The sequence below is a fragment of the Ictidomys tridecemlineatus genome, chromosome 5 (assembly GCF_052094955.1).
Source record: "Ictidomys tridecemlineatus isolate mIctTri1 chromosome 5, mIctTri1.hap1, whole genome shotgun sequence".
In the NCBI taxonomy this organism is placed as follows: Eukaryota; Metazoa; Chordata; class Mammalia; order Rodentia; family Sciuridae; genus Ictidomys; species Ictidomys tridecemlineatus.
The window spans coordinates 26,043,008-26,061,674 of record NC_135481.1 but is presented as its reverse complement, the minus strand read 5'-3'; the positions used below and the strand labels follow the sequence as shown (position 1 = coordinate 26,061,674).

The 18,667-nt window shown below is 33.3% G+C and overlaps 1 protein-coding gene across 3 annotated transcripts in view; it reads right to left on the bottom strand.

Moving 5' to 3' along the window:
• The window catches only part of Nedd4 (NEDD4 E3 ubiquitin protein ligase), a 121,275-nt gene that overhangs the window by 93,681 nt on the left and 8,927 nt on the right, over positions 1-18,667 (bottom strand). Inside the window, exons 2-4 of one of the 3 annotated variants that reach the window (XM_005316602.5) lie at positions 12,018-12,091; positions 3,955-4,033; positions 3,819-3,857 (exon numbers count right to left, since the gene is read on the bottom strand). In XM_005316602.5, the coding sequence (XP_005316659.2) occupies positions 3,819-3,857; positions 3,955-4,033; positions 12,018-12,091 (192 nt within the window). Of the gene's footprint in view, positions 1-3,818; positions 3,858-3,954; positions 4,036-12,017; positions 12,092-18,667 lie in introns of those variants that run through there. The other 2 variants (XM_078049584.1, XM_040274842.2) reach the window with 2 other exon arrangements.

Here is an 18,667-nt window from a genome sequence, read left to right as displayed (position 1 = left end):
ACTGAGCCACCATCCCAGCCCAAGATTTTTAACTTTAAATTCAATTTCTTTAACGGACACAGGACTATTCAGATAATCTACTTCTAAGTAAGTTTTGCAAGTAGCTGTCTTCAATTGGTCCATTTCATCAGAGTATGAAATTTACAAGCACACAGCTGTTCATAGTATCCCTTATTATCCATTTGATGTCTGCAGGATCTGTGATGATGTTACTTTCTAGTTTCCTAAGGTAGAAACTTAGATAAATTAAGAAAATTTTTTCTTTTCTAAGTTAAGCATTTAATGCTATATATACTAAGCACTACATTATCTGAACCTACACATTTTGGTTTTGTATTTTTATTTAATTCTGTTAAAATTTTCTAATTTCCCTTGAGAATTCTTATTTGACTCATAGATTATTCAGAGGTTGTTGTTTAATTTCCAAAAACTTAGGAATTTTCCAGACAGCTTTTTGTTATTGATTCCTACTGACAGAGACTATAATTTGCATAACTTTTAATCTTTAAGCATTTTTCAGGTTTGATTTTTGACCCAGATTACTCAGCTAACATTCCCTGAGCACTTGGCTATTATTGGATTGAGAGTCTATTGATATCAATTAGGTAAAACTGATAGTGTTATCAGGACTTGTATTTCTTTGCTGAATCCTTTCAGTCCACTTGTTCTACCAATTACTAAGTGAGAAAGAAGAGGTATGAATTCTCCAAGTATAATAAGGTATTTGTCTATTTCTTTTTTTAGTTCTATCATTTATGCTTTGGGTATTTTGAAGCTTTGTTGTTAGGTACAAATACAGATTTTTTTTTAATGGATTGACCCTCGTTATCATTATATAATAATATCCCTCTTTATTCTTGGTAATTTTCCTTGTTCTGAAGTCTACTCTGTCCAACATCAATATAGCTACTTCAGTTTCTTTTGATTAACTTTTGCATGGGATTTATTTTTGGCAACTTTTAAACTTTAACCTATTTTATTTTATCTAAGTTTTTTCTTTTTTCAATTTTTTATGAAATTAACAAATATAAATCATATATACTCAGGTGTACATGATTTGATATATGTAAACTCTGTGAAATTAATAACACAAACTAATATGTCTGTTATCACACAGTTAACCATTTTGTATATATGTGTGTGTGAATGTGTAGGTGTAATGAGAATATTTAAAATCTACTCTCAGTGCATTTCAAAAAAACAACACAGAATTGTAGCTCATGCCCATCAGTACATTAGATTCTCCAGAACTTTTTCATCTTATACATGAAAGTATCTACCCTTTGACTAACATCTCTTCATCCCCCCCCACCCCAAGTTTATAGTTACGGCGTCAAGTTAAGCTCAATATCCTATTACAGCATCATGGCTAAAACTGGAAGTGTACATGCTTTTTATTCTTTTAACTTTTGAAAAAACAGCAATACCTGAATACCTCTTTAATATGATAAATAACAAAAAGCTGCCCATATTTAATGGAGACATATTACATGTATTAAAATTGGGAACACTACCATTAAAATTGGGAACAAAAGGGGTTGGGGTTGAGGCTCAGTGGTAGAGTGCTCGACTAGCATGTGAGGTGCACTGAGTTCGATCTTTGGCAATCAATCAATCAATCAATGGGAAAAAATTGGGAACAAGACAAATATTTGTCCATTATTATTACTAAACAGTATTTGGCATGGGTAAAGAGAAAAGAATAAGATGTACAAAAAGAACGTTAGTACACTGAAAATACATATATTTGAGTAAAATAATAATAAGTAAATAAGTAAAATAATAACAATAAAAGTGCAAATAAATAATAACCACTTGGGAGGAATTTTAAAGTTGTCTGCCATGCAGCATATGTGCCAAAAAGGTGATCAAAACCAGACATTATCAAATCTGGAATTTATTTTAGCAATGAGTAAAACAGAAATTTAGTTTCATTTTTCTCCATATGGCTATCCAATTGATTCAATAACATTTCTTCAAGAATCAAAAATTTCCAGACTGATTTAAAATGCTGTTTTTATGTTGTACTAACTGCAGGAGATCTTTGTCTAAACAAAAGACAAGCAAACAAAAATGGAAGCAACCTCACTGCTGTTGGCTGGATCTGCAGTAGCAGTGTCTCTGCCTCTGCTTTAGCAATTTCTTCCCTCCTAATTCGCTTTATTAAAACTTAACCAAAAAAAAAAAATCTTCAAATGCCAAATACAGATGAATGGCTTCTGTTTTCCCGAATGAAATCAAGTGTGGTACCATGGTAGACTCCAGAAAGGCTGGAGTTACAGCAATGGTCAGCTTTGCCAAATGCACCCAAGCCTGAGTAAAATGGGATTTAGATGAACCTGGCAACATGGGAGTCACTGGTGATTTGAAAGTATAAGTTAGATCAGAGTTGGTCAACAAGTGCACTGAGGAAGCAGAAATGAAAAGGGCAGACAAGTCTTTCAAGAATGTTGGTCATTCATGTGAACAGAGAAATGAGCCAACAGCTAAGATAGAAGAGCATTTTGAAGATGATCAAGTGGAAAAATCCAGCAGAGAGGAAGAGATGACTGCTATTTGTCTCTACCACTGCTGGGATGGCACTGCTTCTGGCAACAGACGCAATGAGACACTGTCAGTTTCAGGGCCCTCCCAATGAACCTGAGAAAACTGCTGAGTGCAGTGTTTGTCCTAATGGTTTAGGGAGGCAGGAGAGGTGTGAGGGCAGCAATGTCCAGAAAAGGTAAATAAGAAGAAATACATCCACTTATTGATAATTCCTCATTAGCTCTTGCCTGGATCAGTGGATTTAATAAATGATTGGGGAGATCCAAATATTAAATCATCTTGAGAGAAAATATTAAAATCTGGTAAATTAGAACAAGACTGTCATAAGTCTCTAAATCTGTTTTGGTTATTAGAATAAGAACTCCAGTTTTACAATAGTCTTCATGACTCCTCCCCCCATTTCCTTATATTTTTGTTTTTCATGAGATAAATTGTTCCAGGAAACCTAATTTTAACTTTTTAGAAATTTTTTAGGGCTGGGAATGTAGCTCAGTGGTAAAGCACTTACTGTAGATCCTGGGTTCAATCTCTAGTACTGAAAAAAAAATTAAACTCTAGGTAAATTCTAAGATATATTTTAGGATATTATAAATGAGAATTCATAATTCTAATCTAGGGAGGAAAAAACCTTTTTTCTCTTTTAATATAATAGAATACAAAAGAAAAATGACATTATGTCATATGTAGGAAAATGAATGGAACTTGAGACCATTATGTTAAATGAAATAAGCCAAACTCCAAGGGTTTTCTCTTGAATGTGGAAGCTAGAAAGGAAAAAGGAAGGGCTGGGGATGTGGCTCCAGCGGTAGCGCGCTTGCCTGGCATGCGTGCGGCCGGGGTTCAATCCTCAGCACCACATACCAACAAAGATGTTATGTCCGCCGAGAACTAAGAAAATAAATATTAAAAAAAAAAATTCTCTCTCTCTCTCTCTCTCCTCTCTCACTCTCTCTTTAAAAAATAAATAAATAAATAAATAAATAAATAAAGTCATGAAACACCACACCCCACTGTTGTGTTTCTTTAAAAAAAAAAAAGGAAAAAGGAAAAGAAAGGTGGGGGTAGGTATCTAATGAAAATCAAAAGAAGATCAGTAGAGAAAAGGGTCCTGGAGGTGGGAGAAAGGGAGGCAGGAGGAAGTGCTGGGGATTGATACTGGTCAAATTATATTGTTACATGGTGTGCATGTAACAAATCTCATCAACATGTACAACTATAATGCCCCAATAAAAAATGTGAAAAGAAAAAAATAAAATAAAATACATACTTACTCTGAATAGTATTTCTTCATTCCACTTTGGATTCAAAGACTAGAAGATAATAAACATAGTATATATAACTATTTTTTGTCATATAAAAATAAAGCAAAGTTCATTAAAAACATTTTATAATACCACTAAATCTGACCTTTTTAACGGTTTTCGTTTGCACACTTGCAAAAATTCCATTCATTGGATCATATAACGTCACTCTCACATAAGGATCACTGTTGAAATTCAAAAAAAGGAAAAAGCTTTATTTGCTGCTTAGCTCAACCTCAGGCTACCAAATTAAAATTATCAGATTCACACTTTTCTTTGCTAACAATTTCTACAATTATTTCCTACACTTAAAAGTCAGGGTTCCATATATATAGGGATAACAATTATAGTTATATCTTGTTAAGAAGCTTAAGGATCATGTTAGTAGACCATAGTCAAAGAATTAGAGAGAAAACTTTTTTTTTTTTTTTTTAAAGATGGACACAATATCTTTACTTGTCTCACAAGTGCTCTAATACTGAGTTACAAGGCTGAGGATATAGCTCAGTAGGCAGAGTGTTTGCCTTGCATGCACAAGGCCCTGGGTTCAATCCCCAATACCACACACACACACACACAAAAAAAAAAAAAAAAACTGAAAGAAAACCTTTTAATCAGTGGTCTAATGATTTATAAACTTTAGATTTTTGAAATTTTGTTTAATTTTTATTATATTCTCTTTTCTTTTGGGTTAAGATGGTTAATTTACATACTCATTCCTTAAAATATTGCCCCAGAAAAATGGGAGTTCATAACTCATTTGAATCAAATTATGAAATATGATATATCAAGAGCTATGTAATTTTTTGAACAACTAATAAAAAAAATATTGTCCCAGCATCCTGTTCTCTATTTTCCATTTCCAATCTCATCCATAGTTTTTACTTCTAACTATATACTATCAAATATAAATATAAAATGTAAATATAAATCACAAATCTCAGCCCACCTAGACATTTCCACCTGGACAATCTACTGTTTTTACTTAAGAGTTTGCCATATTTCATTGGCTTTTTTATTATATTACTATTGAAGTCATTGTAAGTTATTTCTATATTATGGGTTAAAGTCTTTGTCAGATATATACTTTGTTTTTATTGTGACTGGAACATTTAACATGAAATCTTGCCTGAGATTTTTAAGTGCACAACACATTACTGTTAACGAGGCACAATGTGGCACAGCAGATCCCTAGAACTTATTCATCTTGTTTGAACAGAGCTTTATGTCAGTTAATTAATTCCAAATCTACCTTCCTACATCCCTTAACAACTATTACTCCACTCTTGGATCTGATAAAGCTCTCTATTTTTGATATCTGATGTAAGTGGAATCAGGCAGTACTTGTCTTTCTGCAACAGGTTTATTCCACTTAGCATACTATAACTAGCTTTGTATCTTGCAGCCTTGCTAAATTAACTTATTAGTTTTTAGAGGTTTTTTTTTTTTTTTTTTTTTTTTTTGGTACCAGGGATTGAACTCAGGGGCACTCGACCACTGAGCCACATTACCAGCCCTATTTTGTACTTTATTTAGAGCAGGGACTCCTGAGTTGCTTATCACCTTGCTTTTGCTGAGGCTGGCTTTGATCCTCCTGATCATAATCCTTCTGCCTCAGCCTCCTGAGTCACTGGGATTATAGGCATGAGCCACCATGTCCTGGGTCTTACAGCTTTTTTGTACATTTCTCAGGTTTTTCTGCAGGTACAATCTTGTCTACACATAAACATAATTTTATTCTTTCTTTTCAACGTGTATTCCTTTATTTTTTCTTCTTGCCATATTACATAGCTAGGATATCAGTGTAGTGCTAAACAGTCAGAGCAGACAACTTCTTTATTCCTGAGTTTAGGTAGAAAACATTTAGACTATTACAAGTAAGTATGTTGTTACATATTGGTTTTCTCACAGATATCCTTACTCAGGTTTAGGACATTCTCATCTTTTTGTAGTTTTCTGAGTTTCTATCATGAGAGTATATTGAATTTTGTTGAGATTTCTTTTCCACTTGAAATGATCTTATCTTTTTTTCCCCACTGTATTTATACAATGAACTAAACTGATTAGTTTGCAAATATTAAAGCAATTTTATGTCTTATCTTAATTTGCTGAGTTATTTCTTTAAATCATGAATGGGTGTTAGATTCTGTTTAATACATGTTCCACACCAATTGAAATAATCATGTGTTTTTTCTTCTTTACTATATTAATATGATAAATTATAGCTATTGATTTTTTTATAGTGTTGAACAAACCTTTCATTCTTAGGGGAAAAAAATCCTGCTTGGTGACATATTGTTACATATTGATTGATTTTATTTGTTAAAAGTTGAACAAGAATTTCTGCATCTATAGTCATGAGAAATATTGGTCTTTAAGCTTTCTTGTGATGTCTGTCTGATTTTGTGATCAAGATAAAAATGGCCTAACAAAGTTTCCTCTATTTTCTGAAAGAATTTGTATAGATTTGTATTATTTTTTTCCTTACATGTTTGATAGATATGTTCAGTGAAATCATGTAGGCCTGGATTTTTCCTTGTGGAAGGCTTTTAACAACCAATTCAATTTCTTTAATTAGTAAGGAGCTATTTAATATTTCTAATGCTTCTGTGGTTAATCTTGGTAATTTGTGTTTTTCAGGAATTTTGTCTATTTTGTCTAACTTATATAACATTCTTTACTGGTATGAAGTTGTACAAAATGTTCTTTTCATTCTCATAGGGTCCTTTTCATTCCCATAGGGTCCAATGCAATGCCCCAGCTTTCATTTCCATTATGGTTCATTTGTTCTTTCTTTTTTGGCTTTAAAACAGTCTAGCTAGAGGTTTAAAAATTGTATTGATATTTTCAAATGACAAGCTCTTGATCTTAATTTTTTCTATAATTGTTTATTTTCTATTTCATTGGTTTCTGTACTTGTATTCATTGTTTTCTTCCTTCTACTTATTTTGAAATTAATTTGTTCTCTTTTTGCTAATTTCTTCATGTCAAAACTCAAAACCATACCTGAGACTGGTAATTTATAAAGAACAGAAATTTATTTTTCTCAGTTGTGGAGACCGGGAACCCAAGATCAAGGTGCCAGTGGGTTTGGAATCAGCTGAGGGCTGATCTCTGCTTCCAAGACAGTGCCTTGTTGCAGCAACCTCTGGAGGAGACACACTATATCCCCACATGCCAAACAGGACAGAAGGGCAAAAGGGTCTAAGCTAGCTCCCTTTAAACTTTTTATACAGTACTATTCCACTCATGAAAGCAGACCCTTCATGATTTAATCACTTCCCAAGAGGCCCATCTTCTTGAGAGCATCACAGTGGGGGTTAAGCCTCAACATGAATCGGGGGAGCACACATTCAAATCACAACACTACATCGCACAAATTGTGATACGGCTGTATTATCATTTTCAGTTCAAAATGTTTTCTAATTTCTCTTGGGACTTCCATAACCTATAGTTCAGAGGTGTGCTGTTTCATTTATAAATATTTGTGGGTTTTCTAGAGCTTAATATTATTGATTTCTAATTTAATTCCATTGTTATATAGATAACATCTTCTATATGTTCAATCTTTTCAAAATTTCTGAGTCTTGTTCTGTGGCCCACATATGATCTATGATGATGAATACACTTGAAAGGAATGTGTATTTTGAAGTTTTTCATTTATTGTCTTAGGGTCCGGCATGCTGTGCCACACGGACTGTAGGGTAGCTCTATCATCCCCAATTCCTAAGGTTCATACCCTCCTGTGTTCCCCTCCTCTTACATGAAAGAACCTGTAGATTCTAACCAATAGATTATGTTCAAGGTGATAAAATATATGTGATTATATTAAATAAACTGTAACCCATCCTGCTAGAAGACACTCCTTTTCTAGCTATAAAGAAAGCTGAGCATGTGAGCTGCCCAAGGAAGGTGAAAGCAGAAAAGTGAGGGTGGCCTCCAGCAAACAGCAAGAAACCGAAGCTCTCAGACTGGAGTCTGCAAAGAACTGAATGCTGCCAACACCATATTAGCTTGGAAATAGACCCTTCTCCTAGCAATCCCCAGATAGCACAGCCCTGGCCAATACTTACTGCAATTGTGATAAATTCCTAAAATTTTATGTTGCCTTGGCATCTGCTTTGAATAATTATGAAATTTCTCATACTAGAAACAGGGCTTAGTTAAACTTTGATACAGTTTCCAACCTCCTTTCAGTTCCTTATTATGATTGCTACAGATATCTTTCTTATATAACCTCCTGGTGGCTACCCCACTATAAGACAGTTAGATACAATCTACTTGAGTTGCCCCACTGAACTATATTCCCCTTGCCATTGTGGCTCTCTCTCATTCACAGATGCCACAGAACTCATGACTATTTGCTCTACACTTCATTTAGAACTCCCTGAAGGAAATTCACATGGGTTACACTCAGGACCCGATAAAGGGCTCAGGTCTTAGCTTGCTCTCTCCCTCTTGCCCCTACCCATTGTTGAGTGTGCAAGTCCTCTATGGCTCCCCCTTCCTGTTTGCCCTGTGAGGTGTTACCCTTTTTTTTTTTTTTTCTGTTATTTTATGTGTTTAAGCTGCTTCCTCTGTATTTCATCTGATTGATGCACCTGAACCTAATTTTTTTTCTGGTCAGTTCTCTCCTAGAGAGTGGCTATCTTGGAAGGAATAAATGCTGCAGAGTTACAAGGGCATCTGTCAGGTTATGAAAGTTTCCTGTGAGAGGCCCACTTGATCATGGGCCTATTAGACACTTAGACCAGAATAAAGAGAATGCCTATGGCCAAATCCTTGGAGGGCCATGAGCATGGAGCTAGAGTTTAGAGACATTCAGGAGATCTCATGACCCACTGAGAAAAAAATATATCATAGCCACTGTGTAAAACTCTAAATCTAGCTAAATAATGCAAGATATTCTAACCCACAGAAACCAAGAGAATAAATGTGTGTTCTTTTAAGCCATTAACTTTGATAATATTGTTATACAAAGACAAATAATATTCACATGGTCTATGCCTGTGAATGTATCTTGTACAATTAAAAAGAATACCTTTGGCAATTGTTAAGAACAGTGTTTTTTAGGCCAAAGTTACTAATGATACTGTTCAAATTTATATTTTGTTGATTTAAAAAATCAATTTCTGGGGGCTGAGGCTGTACAGCTTAGATGGTAGAGCGCCTGCCTCGCATGTATGAGGCACTGGGTTCGATCCTCAGCACCACATAAAAATAAGTATATAAATAAAGATATTGTGTCCATCTACAACTAAAAACATTTTTAAAAAATCAATTTCTGGGGGCTGCAGTTGTAGCTCGGTGGTAGGGCACTTGCCTAGCATGTGAAGCACTGGGTTTGATCCTCAGCACTGCATAAAAATAAATAAAGCAAATTAAAACATTTTTAAAAATAAAAAAAACTAAAAAATTTAAAAAGAAATCACTTTCTAAGAGGTACTAATATCTTTATCCATGATTGTGAAATTTTTTATTTTCCCCTTTAATTGTGTCAAATTTTTATTCATATATTTTGAAGTTCTGTTAATAGGCACATACACATTTTAGGCAGGTATTCTGGATGATTTTATTTTATATATATATAGCAGATGGACACAGTATCCCTATTCTTTATTTATTTATTTTTATGTGTGCTGAGGATCAAACCCAGGGCCTCACATGTACGAGGCAAGCACTCTACCACAACCTCAGCCCTGATTTTATTTTTTATTGTTACGTGTGAAAATTTTTTTGTGTGTTGAAATCTATTTTATCAGATTATAATGTATTCATTTCAGTCCTTTTATCTTGTCCTTTGCATGACATATCTTTTTGCATCCACTTTCCTTCCACTTAGCTATATCTTTTTATTTAAAGTGCATCTCTCATCAACAGCATATAGTTGGGTCTTGTTTTTTTAGTTTATTATAACAACCTCTGCCTTGTAGTTATCTTAGTCCATCAATGTTTATTGTAATTATTGATATTATTTGATTTAGGGCTGAAAATTCATTATTTGGTTTTCATTGCCTCCTTTTAAAAAATCTGATCATTTGTTCTCTCTTTCTGGCTTTTTTGTGGTTTTAAAAATTTCAGTTAAAAATATCTGTTTAAAATTTTATAATTACTTTGCATTATTTTAATAGATTAATGCTATAATAGATATCTATTAATGCTTTAGTAGATATTATAATATATACTATTTTTAATTTTATTTACACTTCATATGGGACCATTCTACCAAATAAACCATAACACACACACACACACACACACACACACACACACACACACACAACTTGTCCTTTATGCTATAGTCAATATAGGTACTCCATTTACTTACAATATAAATCCATAAGATAAGGCTACAAGTTGTGTTTTAAACAGGCATATGCTTTATTTTTAAAAGATATGAAGAGAAAAGCAAAAGGTCTTTGTATATTCTCAGATATTAACATTTTTGATGTTCTTTATTGCATTTCTGAGTTTCCATCTGGTATCAATCTCTTCAGCTGGAAGAATGTCAATGTTTTTTACAGGGCACTCTGCCAATGACAAACTCTTATTGTTTTGTTTTTCTAAAACTGTTGTTATTTTGTCATCAGCCTTGGAGGATATTTTCACTAAATATAGAATTCTGGATTGACAGTGGTTATTCTATTGTTCCATTTTCTGCTGACCTCCATAGTTTTTGATAAGAGGCCAGTCCTTAAATGTAGTTCCTCTGTATATAATGTGTCATTTTTTTCTCTTTTTAGGATTTCTTTATATTTGGCTTTCAATAGTTTGACTTTTATGTATCTCCATGTGCTTTTAGGTGTTCATCCTACTTGGTGTTTTTTTTAATACAAATTTATGTATTGCATCAAATTTGGAGAAAAAATTGACCATTATTTCTTCAAATATGTTTTGCTTCATTATCTCATTCTCTCATCTCTCTGGGACTCTAATTCTATGTATGTCAGATTGCTTGATACCACCTAACAAATCCCTGAGGCTCAGTTCAATCCCCATCCCCAATCTTTTCCTCTTTTCTTCAAACCAGGTAATAATTTCTATTGATCTATCTTTAATTTTTTTCTTTATCTCTATTCTGCTATTAAATTCATTCAATAATTTTAATTTCAATTATTATATTTTCAGTTCTAGAATTTTCATTTTCAATGATTTCTATTTCATTCCTGAATTTTCTACCTTTTGATTTATTGTGAGCATATTTTCTTTTTTCTACAGATATCTGTTCCATTTTTCCTGGTTCTTTATAGATCAGGTAATTTTATAATATATCCTGGGTATTATAAATATCAAGTTAGAGAGATTCTGGGTTCTGCTCTATTCCTGATGATGTTTGTTTGTTCACTTTTTAAAATATATATATATATATATATATGTATTATTTATATATATTATCTATATTATTATATATATTATTCAGTGCTGAGAATCAAATCCAGTGCCTCACACATGCTAAGCAAGTGCTCTACCACTGAGCTACAATCCCAACCCCAGTTTGCTTACTTTATTTTATCATGTGATCAATTTTCTTGTTAGGACAAAAGCCGAAAACCCTCTTTCTTGGACAGTAACTCTGATCTTTGTTCAGATCTTCTGTTATCAGCTGAATTTCCAGCTTTCCAGCTCTTTCCTTTACAGAATCTTCATCATTTCCATGTTTTCTTTAGATTAGACCTGGTGGCTTCCTTGGCCATAATGACTACAATTTTCCGGGTTCTGATTCCACCTGGCCTCAGACTAATGTGTAACACTGTGAACTCAGTATAATCCTCTTTCTTCAAGTGCAGGCTCCCACCAGAAATTGCCTTCTCTGTTCACTCTACACTATGTTCATGTTGCTACTTTTTATATTGTGTCCAGAATTTATGGTTGTTATCTGCTAAAGGATTTATAAGATTAGAATTTTAAAAATTCCTAGAGGCAAAACTCAATAACGAATCTAATAATTACCACTCTGATTTACACCTTTGCCTAATTCCATAAATTCAGTAATTCAGATAAGAGATTGACTAAACCACCAAAGTCAAAAATATTATTCATTTTGCATAACAAATAATATTATTTGCATACTAATAATATTATTCAATTTTTCACTTAACCAAAATTTAGGAAAAAAATTAATTAACAAATGAAAAGTCTTAAAATTCCAACCAAATTTGATATACTTACCTAGCTCCCAAAATATCCTTCTTTGCAAGGCCTATTCCAGCTATAACTTTTACTCTCACAATTCGTGAATTTTCCTAAAATACAAAAATTTATATTTTATTTTCATGCATTTGTAACTCAAGTAAGACACAAGTAGTTAGGATATTAAAATTAATGGGAGGACTCTTTTTCAAGATTAATTTGACTAAAAACTATAATGAAAACTAAATTATTTGTAGATGACTTGATCACATACAAAGAAAAGCAAAAAATAAACTCAAATTATCACACTGAATAAGAATCTACCATTATTTCCAAGAAAATCTAAAGCTAGAATATCAGAACTAATATGCATCAGATATTTCTATGACATCAAATAGGAAAGGTTTAAATTCACAAACTCTAATAAGAAAAACTGTTAGATTTCACAACATTAAATTTATATCCATTTTGCATAAGAAACCTTAAACAACAACAACAACAAATAAACAAATAAAAACCCTGAAAAATTGAGGAGGACATACAGGAGAGAAATATCTAAAAACTCATCATTAAAACAATATAATGATTATCCAGAATATGTAAAGAATTCTAAAAATCAATGAGTAAAATATAGTTGCCCTAATGTAAGAAATAAATATAGAATGAACAATAAGTCAATGAGTGTATACTCAATCTCGCCAGTAATCCCACCGTTGGTGGGAGTGTAAATTGATCAATCATTCTGAAGAGATTTCACGATATCTACGGAAGTTCTCAATCAATAACATAGGAACTCCAGTTTTAGATGTATCCTCTAAATAAACTTTCACTTATGTACATAAAGACATAAGTACAACTGTATTACAGTAGCATTTTTGAAGCTCTGCTAATACAAAACATTGTAGCACACACACAAAAATAAAAACTAATTAATTCTATTCTAAAATTATCCCCTAGGCAAGTAGCAAAGTCTATTCCTCTCTCAAGAGACACCCGAGTGGGAGAAAAGATATATATCACATTTATTTTAACCTTCTTCCATTTCTCTGGACTTATACTCATGGTACTTCCTACGGGGTTTCACTAAATAAATATGATAATTAAAATATTCTATTAACTCTAAAACCCAGATGAAAGATTAAGATAATGCAAAAAAAAACTTGAGTAGAGATGCTAAGATAAAATATAATTTCCACAAATAAAATTAAATATGTAGCTGATCTTGCAAGAAAGAAGGGAAAAAACCTTCAGATATCAGAAATAAAGATAGAATTGAAAATCAGAGGGCTGGGGTTGTGGCTCAGCGGAAGAGCACTCACCTCTCACGTGTGAGACCCTGGGTTCAATCCTCAGCACCACGTAAAAATAAATAAACAAAATAAATATATTGTGCCCATGTATAAACAAAAAAGTATTAAAAAAGAAAAGAAAATCAGAAAGGAAAACATAAATGTTGACATATCAGTTTTCTATGGGGATTATTTCCTAACATCTGAAGACAGGTCCTGACTACTCCTTTTATTTTTCTGGCAGGTCACTGAATAAATAGGCCAACTGAAATATTCCCTTGGTTCTACAGCCAAATTCATCAGTTGACTGGGAAGTGACTGAATTACATCAAACAGGTATCAATCTCCAAGACTTAATTCTGAACCTAAAATCCTTTCTCTGGGGGCTGGAGTTGTAGTTCAACGGTAGAGTTCGATTCTCTGCACCGCATATAAATAAGTAAATAAAGATGCATCAACAACTACAAAATATTTTTTAAAAAATATTTTCTGTGCTGACTTAATTAACAAGTAAAATTTTTTCAAGTGGTAAAATGTAATCAAAAGTGACAATGTTAATTATCTTTTCTAAGCTCAAGATAGTGTTTATAACTTGCGTATGACCTTCACTGGGGCAATTATCATATCTCTCTAAAAAGATTAATCCATATTTCTGGACTTCCTGGTACTAAAAGCTATTCATGCTGGGCATAGTGGCTCACGCCTGTAATCCCAGTTACTTAAGAGGCTGAGGTAGCAGAATCCCATATTCAAGCTCAGCCGAGGCAATTTAGTGAAACCCTGTCTCAAAAACAAAAAAAGCTGTGTGCTGTGGCACATGCCTTTAATCCCAGTGGCTCTGAGGGCGAAGGCAGGAAGATCACAAGTTCAAAGACAGCCTCAGCAATTTAGGGAGCCCTAAGCAACTCAATGAGACTCTGTCTCTAAATAAAATACAAAAACAGCTGGGGATGTGGCTCAGTGGTTAAGCACCCCTGGGTTCAATCCCTACTACCAAAAAAAAAACCCCTCCCTAAAACTATCTATGTAGCCTTGACTGAAATATTCCCCCATCTCCTAGATAAAATTCAACAAGCATTAATTTAAAACAATTCTGGAGGATTATAAATTACTAGCAGTCACCGACATATTTTTAAACTTTCTGCTTGCAATTCTCACTCCAAAAATTAAAACTAATTATTTAGTTAAATGTTTTTGTTAAGTGAAGCTATAGTGATTGAAAGAACTTCATCAGATTAAAAAATGCCACTTTATTTTCATATTTGCATTCATCTTATCTTCACATTATAGCTATATAATAGAAAATGATTGAAACTGGTAAAAGAATTTTACCAGAAGTCATTAACTCTCACATCATTTTTTTAAATGAAGGAGAGCAACATAAATCCTGCAATTGGAGTTGAAACTCATCAATAGTTTTATGATACTAAGTGTGCTATTAACAGAAATCTGGATAGAGTTCAAATGAATAAAAAGGAAACGAAAATTAAAGATCATTCTTTTAATTAAGACAGGGATGGGAATATTATTCTCAAACAGAGCAGAGCTCCTCACTAAAGCATGAATCTGTCCTCTCCTACTCATAAGTAAAGGGAGTTTGATTAATTTTTAAGGTAAAATGAAGTTGCAAATTATAGGCAAAGATGTGGGATTTTTTATGATGAGGAAAATCAAACAGGTAATGTGGGGTAATATGCTATCTATGAAGATGGCTTCAATAATTTAAAGCAAAGTCTAGGGCTGAGATTTTCACTATAATTCATGAACATATCTATTAAGTACCCTTTACTCTCCCTTCATTCCCACAATCAGGAAAAGAAAATGCAGAATTTCAGATACTTCCATCTTTCATAGGTGTTGAAGAATTATCTTTTGTTACTCTCTTCATTCTTTTCTCAACGTCTGTTGTCCTCCAACCTCACAAGGCAGTTTTAAAAATATCTATATATCTTCTGTATTTAGTAGTTTTTTTTTAGAGAGAGAGAGAGAAATTTTAATATTTATTTTTCAGTTTTTGGTGGACACAACATCTTTATTTTATTTTATGTGGTGCTGAGGATCAAACCCAGTGCCCCGCACATGCCAGGCAAGCACGGTTACCACTTGAGTCACATCCCCAGCCCTGTATTTAGTTTTTTATAATGCTAAGTTTATTTCATTTTTATAAAGCTAGGTTCTCTTACCATTCTCTGTTAAAATTCTGTATCATCTGAGCAAAATGCTTTAAAGCCATTTAAATCAATATTATTTGGCAGAGAATAATTATATGTTAATAGAGGGCGGATGGGGATGCTAATCTCTAAAATGTATAGATGGATAAAGGTTAGGAAGAAATACATAACAATGAACATAACTGTTAAAAGTAATGAGATCATGAAGATTTGTTTTTACTTCCTAAATTTTTTATAAATTTTACATTATTCTTTAAAAAATTTTTTTTAGTTGTAGATGGACAGAATACTTTTATTTATTTTTATGTGGTGCTGAGGATTGAACCAGTGCCTCACATGTGCAAGGCAAGGGCTCCACCACTGAGCCATAGCCCACATTATACATTTTCTCAAAGCTCAAATAATATCTTCCCTAAAAGCCTTCATAGTTGAAAATACTTTTCTTAAAATCAGAGGATCATTCACACAGCATTTATTACATACTATCTTGTATCTGAAGTAATACATTTTATGAATTTTTCCACTATAAAAATTGTGAAAAGAGGCTGGCACGGTGGCAATGCCCATAATCCCAGTGATTTGGGTGGTTGAAGCAGGAGGATGGAAAGTACAAGGCCAGTCTCAACAATTTAGTGAGACCTTCAGCAAAAATAAATAAAAATTAAAAAGGGTTAGGTATGAGCTCAGTGGTAGGTCCTCCCTGGGTTCAATCCCTAGTAACACCCCGCACAAAAAAAAGTCAAAAAACTGTGAGATTTCAAAACCTAAGAAACTAATCTATTCATTAACTTTCTATCTATTCATTATCTTTCTAATGAATCCAGCAGGATACAGAGCAAATACTGAGAGCTGCTGACAACTCTGGACTGACAACAAACCTTCCTACACACAAGCTGAAAATAGAAATAAAGCACCTTATTGAAAGCAAAGAAGAGTTTGCCTTTTTCATCCCCATCCCCTTTCCCAACCTGGGTACAAGAACACTGGCTGCCAGACCAGTACCCACCAATAAGGAGACAGGAAGACTCCTCATTAGGTAGACTGACTGACCCAAAGGAAAGATACACTATAAAACCAGTACGTGAGAATTCCACAATGAAATGGTTGGATCAGATGATCCCATTATGAGATTCTCCTCTCGACAGTAACTACCACTCATGTAGAGAAAGTATGCCACCAAATATGTTAGGAAAAAGGAAGACAAGAAATTAGGGAAACAGTGGATTCAAAAGAGAAAAGAGATGAACAGAAGTTCCACAAGGATGATAAATGGAAGCCCAGAGATGATGGCTGTACAGCACACCAAGAGGCTAAGGAATGGGTAGCAATCTATATACTTATGATCATTTCATATATATATATATATATACACACACACATATATATATACACACACATACATACACACATACACACACGTCTTTTTTTTACTGCATCAAGTGCTTTTAAAGCTCTGACAGTTTGCAATTAAATTTGTGATAAGTGTACAGAAAACTAAAGCAAACAAAAAATTTGCAATAGCTAACTAAAAACATGGTACAATGATTCAATGTGAATTATACTGTATATAGTATGATTGTGTAAACAGTGAATATTTATTTAAGAAAACAATTGCTAGGAAGGGAGGGAGCAATATAAATATACTTTTTTTTTTTTTGAGCAACATATGACTTAGACCCAGGTTGGAGAGGGGGACGGGGATGAAAAGGGCAAACTCTTCTTTGCTTTCAATAAGTACTTTATTCCTACTTTCAGCTACTGTAGAAAGGTTTGTTGTCAGTCCATTTTGAGCAAAAATAATCTATGGTGACCATATTTTCCAAACTAAAAATCAGATCCTATGGATTGATAGAAGTTTTCAACTTCTTTTGTATAAATTTATTCTAAACCATTTACAATTATATAAAAGGTAGATCATTTTTTACTAGGAAATAAAATAGATAAAATCAGAACTGTCTTAAAATCTAGAATATATGATTGCTATACATTTATTATGATAAGTTAAAACTGTTCAGGAATGGGCCAGGGTTGTGGCTCAGTGGTAGAGTGTTTGCCTACCATGCGTGAGGCATGGGGTTCGATCCCTGGCACCACATAAAAATAATCAAATAAAATAAAGGTACTATATCCATCTACAACTAAAAAAAATATTTTAAAAAATAAATAAATAAAACTGTTCAGGAGTTTTGGATGGTAACAACTATGATAACAAACAAACAAACAAAAAATAATACCCAGAACCTTTAGATTGGAGAGAGCAGTGGTTTTCCAACTATATTCCCTGAACCAGTAGTATGAACATCACTTGGGAATGTATTGCAGATGTGATTTTTTTTTGAACCTATGCAATCAGATACTCTTATCTGTGTTTTTAACAAACTCTCCAGATGATTCTGATGGACACAAAGCTGAGAACCATAGGTATAGCCAGGTGTGGTGGAGTTTGCTCACTCTCATAACAGAATGAGCAACAACCAGCATCTAAGACTGGTGGTGCACACCTATAATCCTAAAGGCTCAGAAGGCTGAGTCAGGAGGATCACAAGTTCAAAGCCAGCCTCAGCAATATAGCAAGGCCCTAAGTAACTCAGTAACATCTTGTCTCAAAATAAAATATAAAATCAATCTCTGATACAAAACATACACACACAAAAAAAAAATCCATAGGCTTATAGCAAATGGCATGGGGATGAGTAAGGAAAGTACTATCATTAATATAGTTACATTTAGAATAATAATAAACTTTGTTCAGTTAGTACTATGTAATTTTGAAGAAAGAACAGTTCATCATTACTTTATATCTTAACACTACTTTTAAATGTGACAGTACCATATCTGTTGATTTATGAACAGAATATCTCTGGAAAGATCCACATGAAGCTGATAACATTGATTACTAAAAGGTTAAACATACAGGTAGATGGAAAGCTTTGGCAAAAACTTCAAATGTTGCTGAATGAATACAGACCCAGGCTGGGGCTGGGGCTCAGCGGTAACGCACTTGCCTGGCAGGTGTGAGGCACTGGGTTCAATTCTCAGCACCATATATAAATAAATAAAATAAAGGTCTATCAAAAAAAAAAAAAGAATATAGACCAACTAAAACATTTCTGTATTATTGATGGGTTTAAACTGGTACAATCACTATGGAAACCATTTGTCAGCTTTTTATAAAGTCAAACATATCCTACTCTATGACCCAGAAATTCCATCTTTAGGTATTTACACA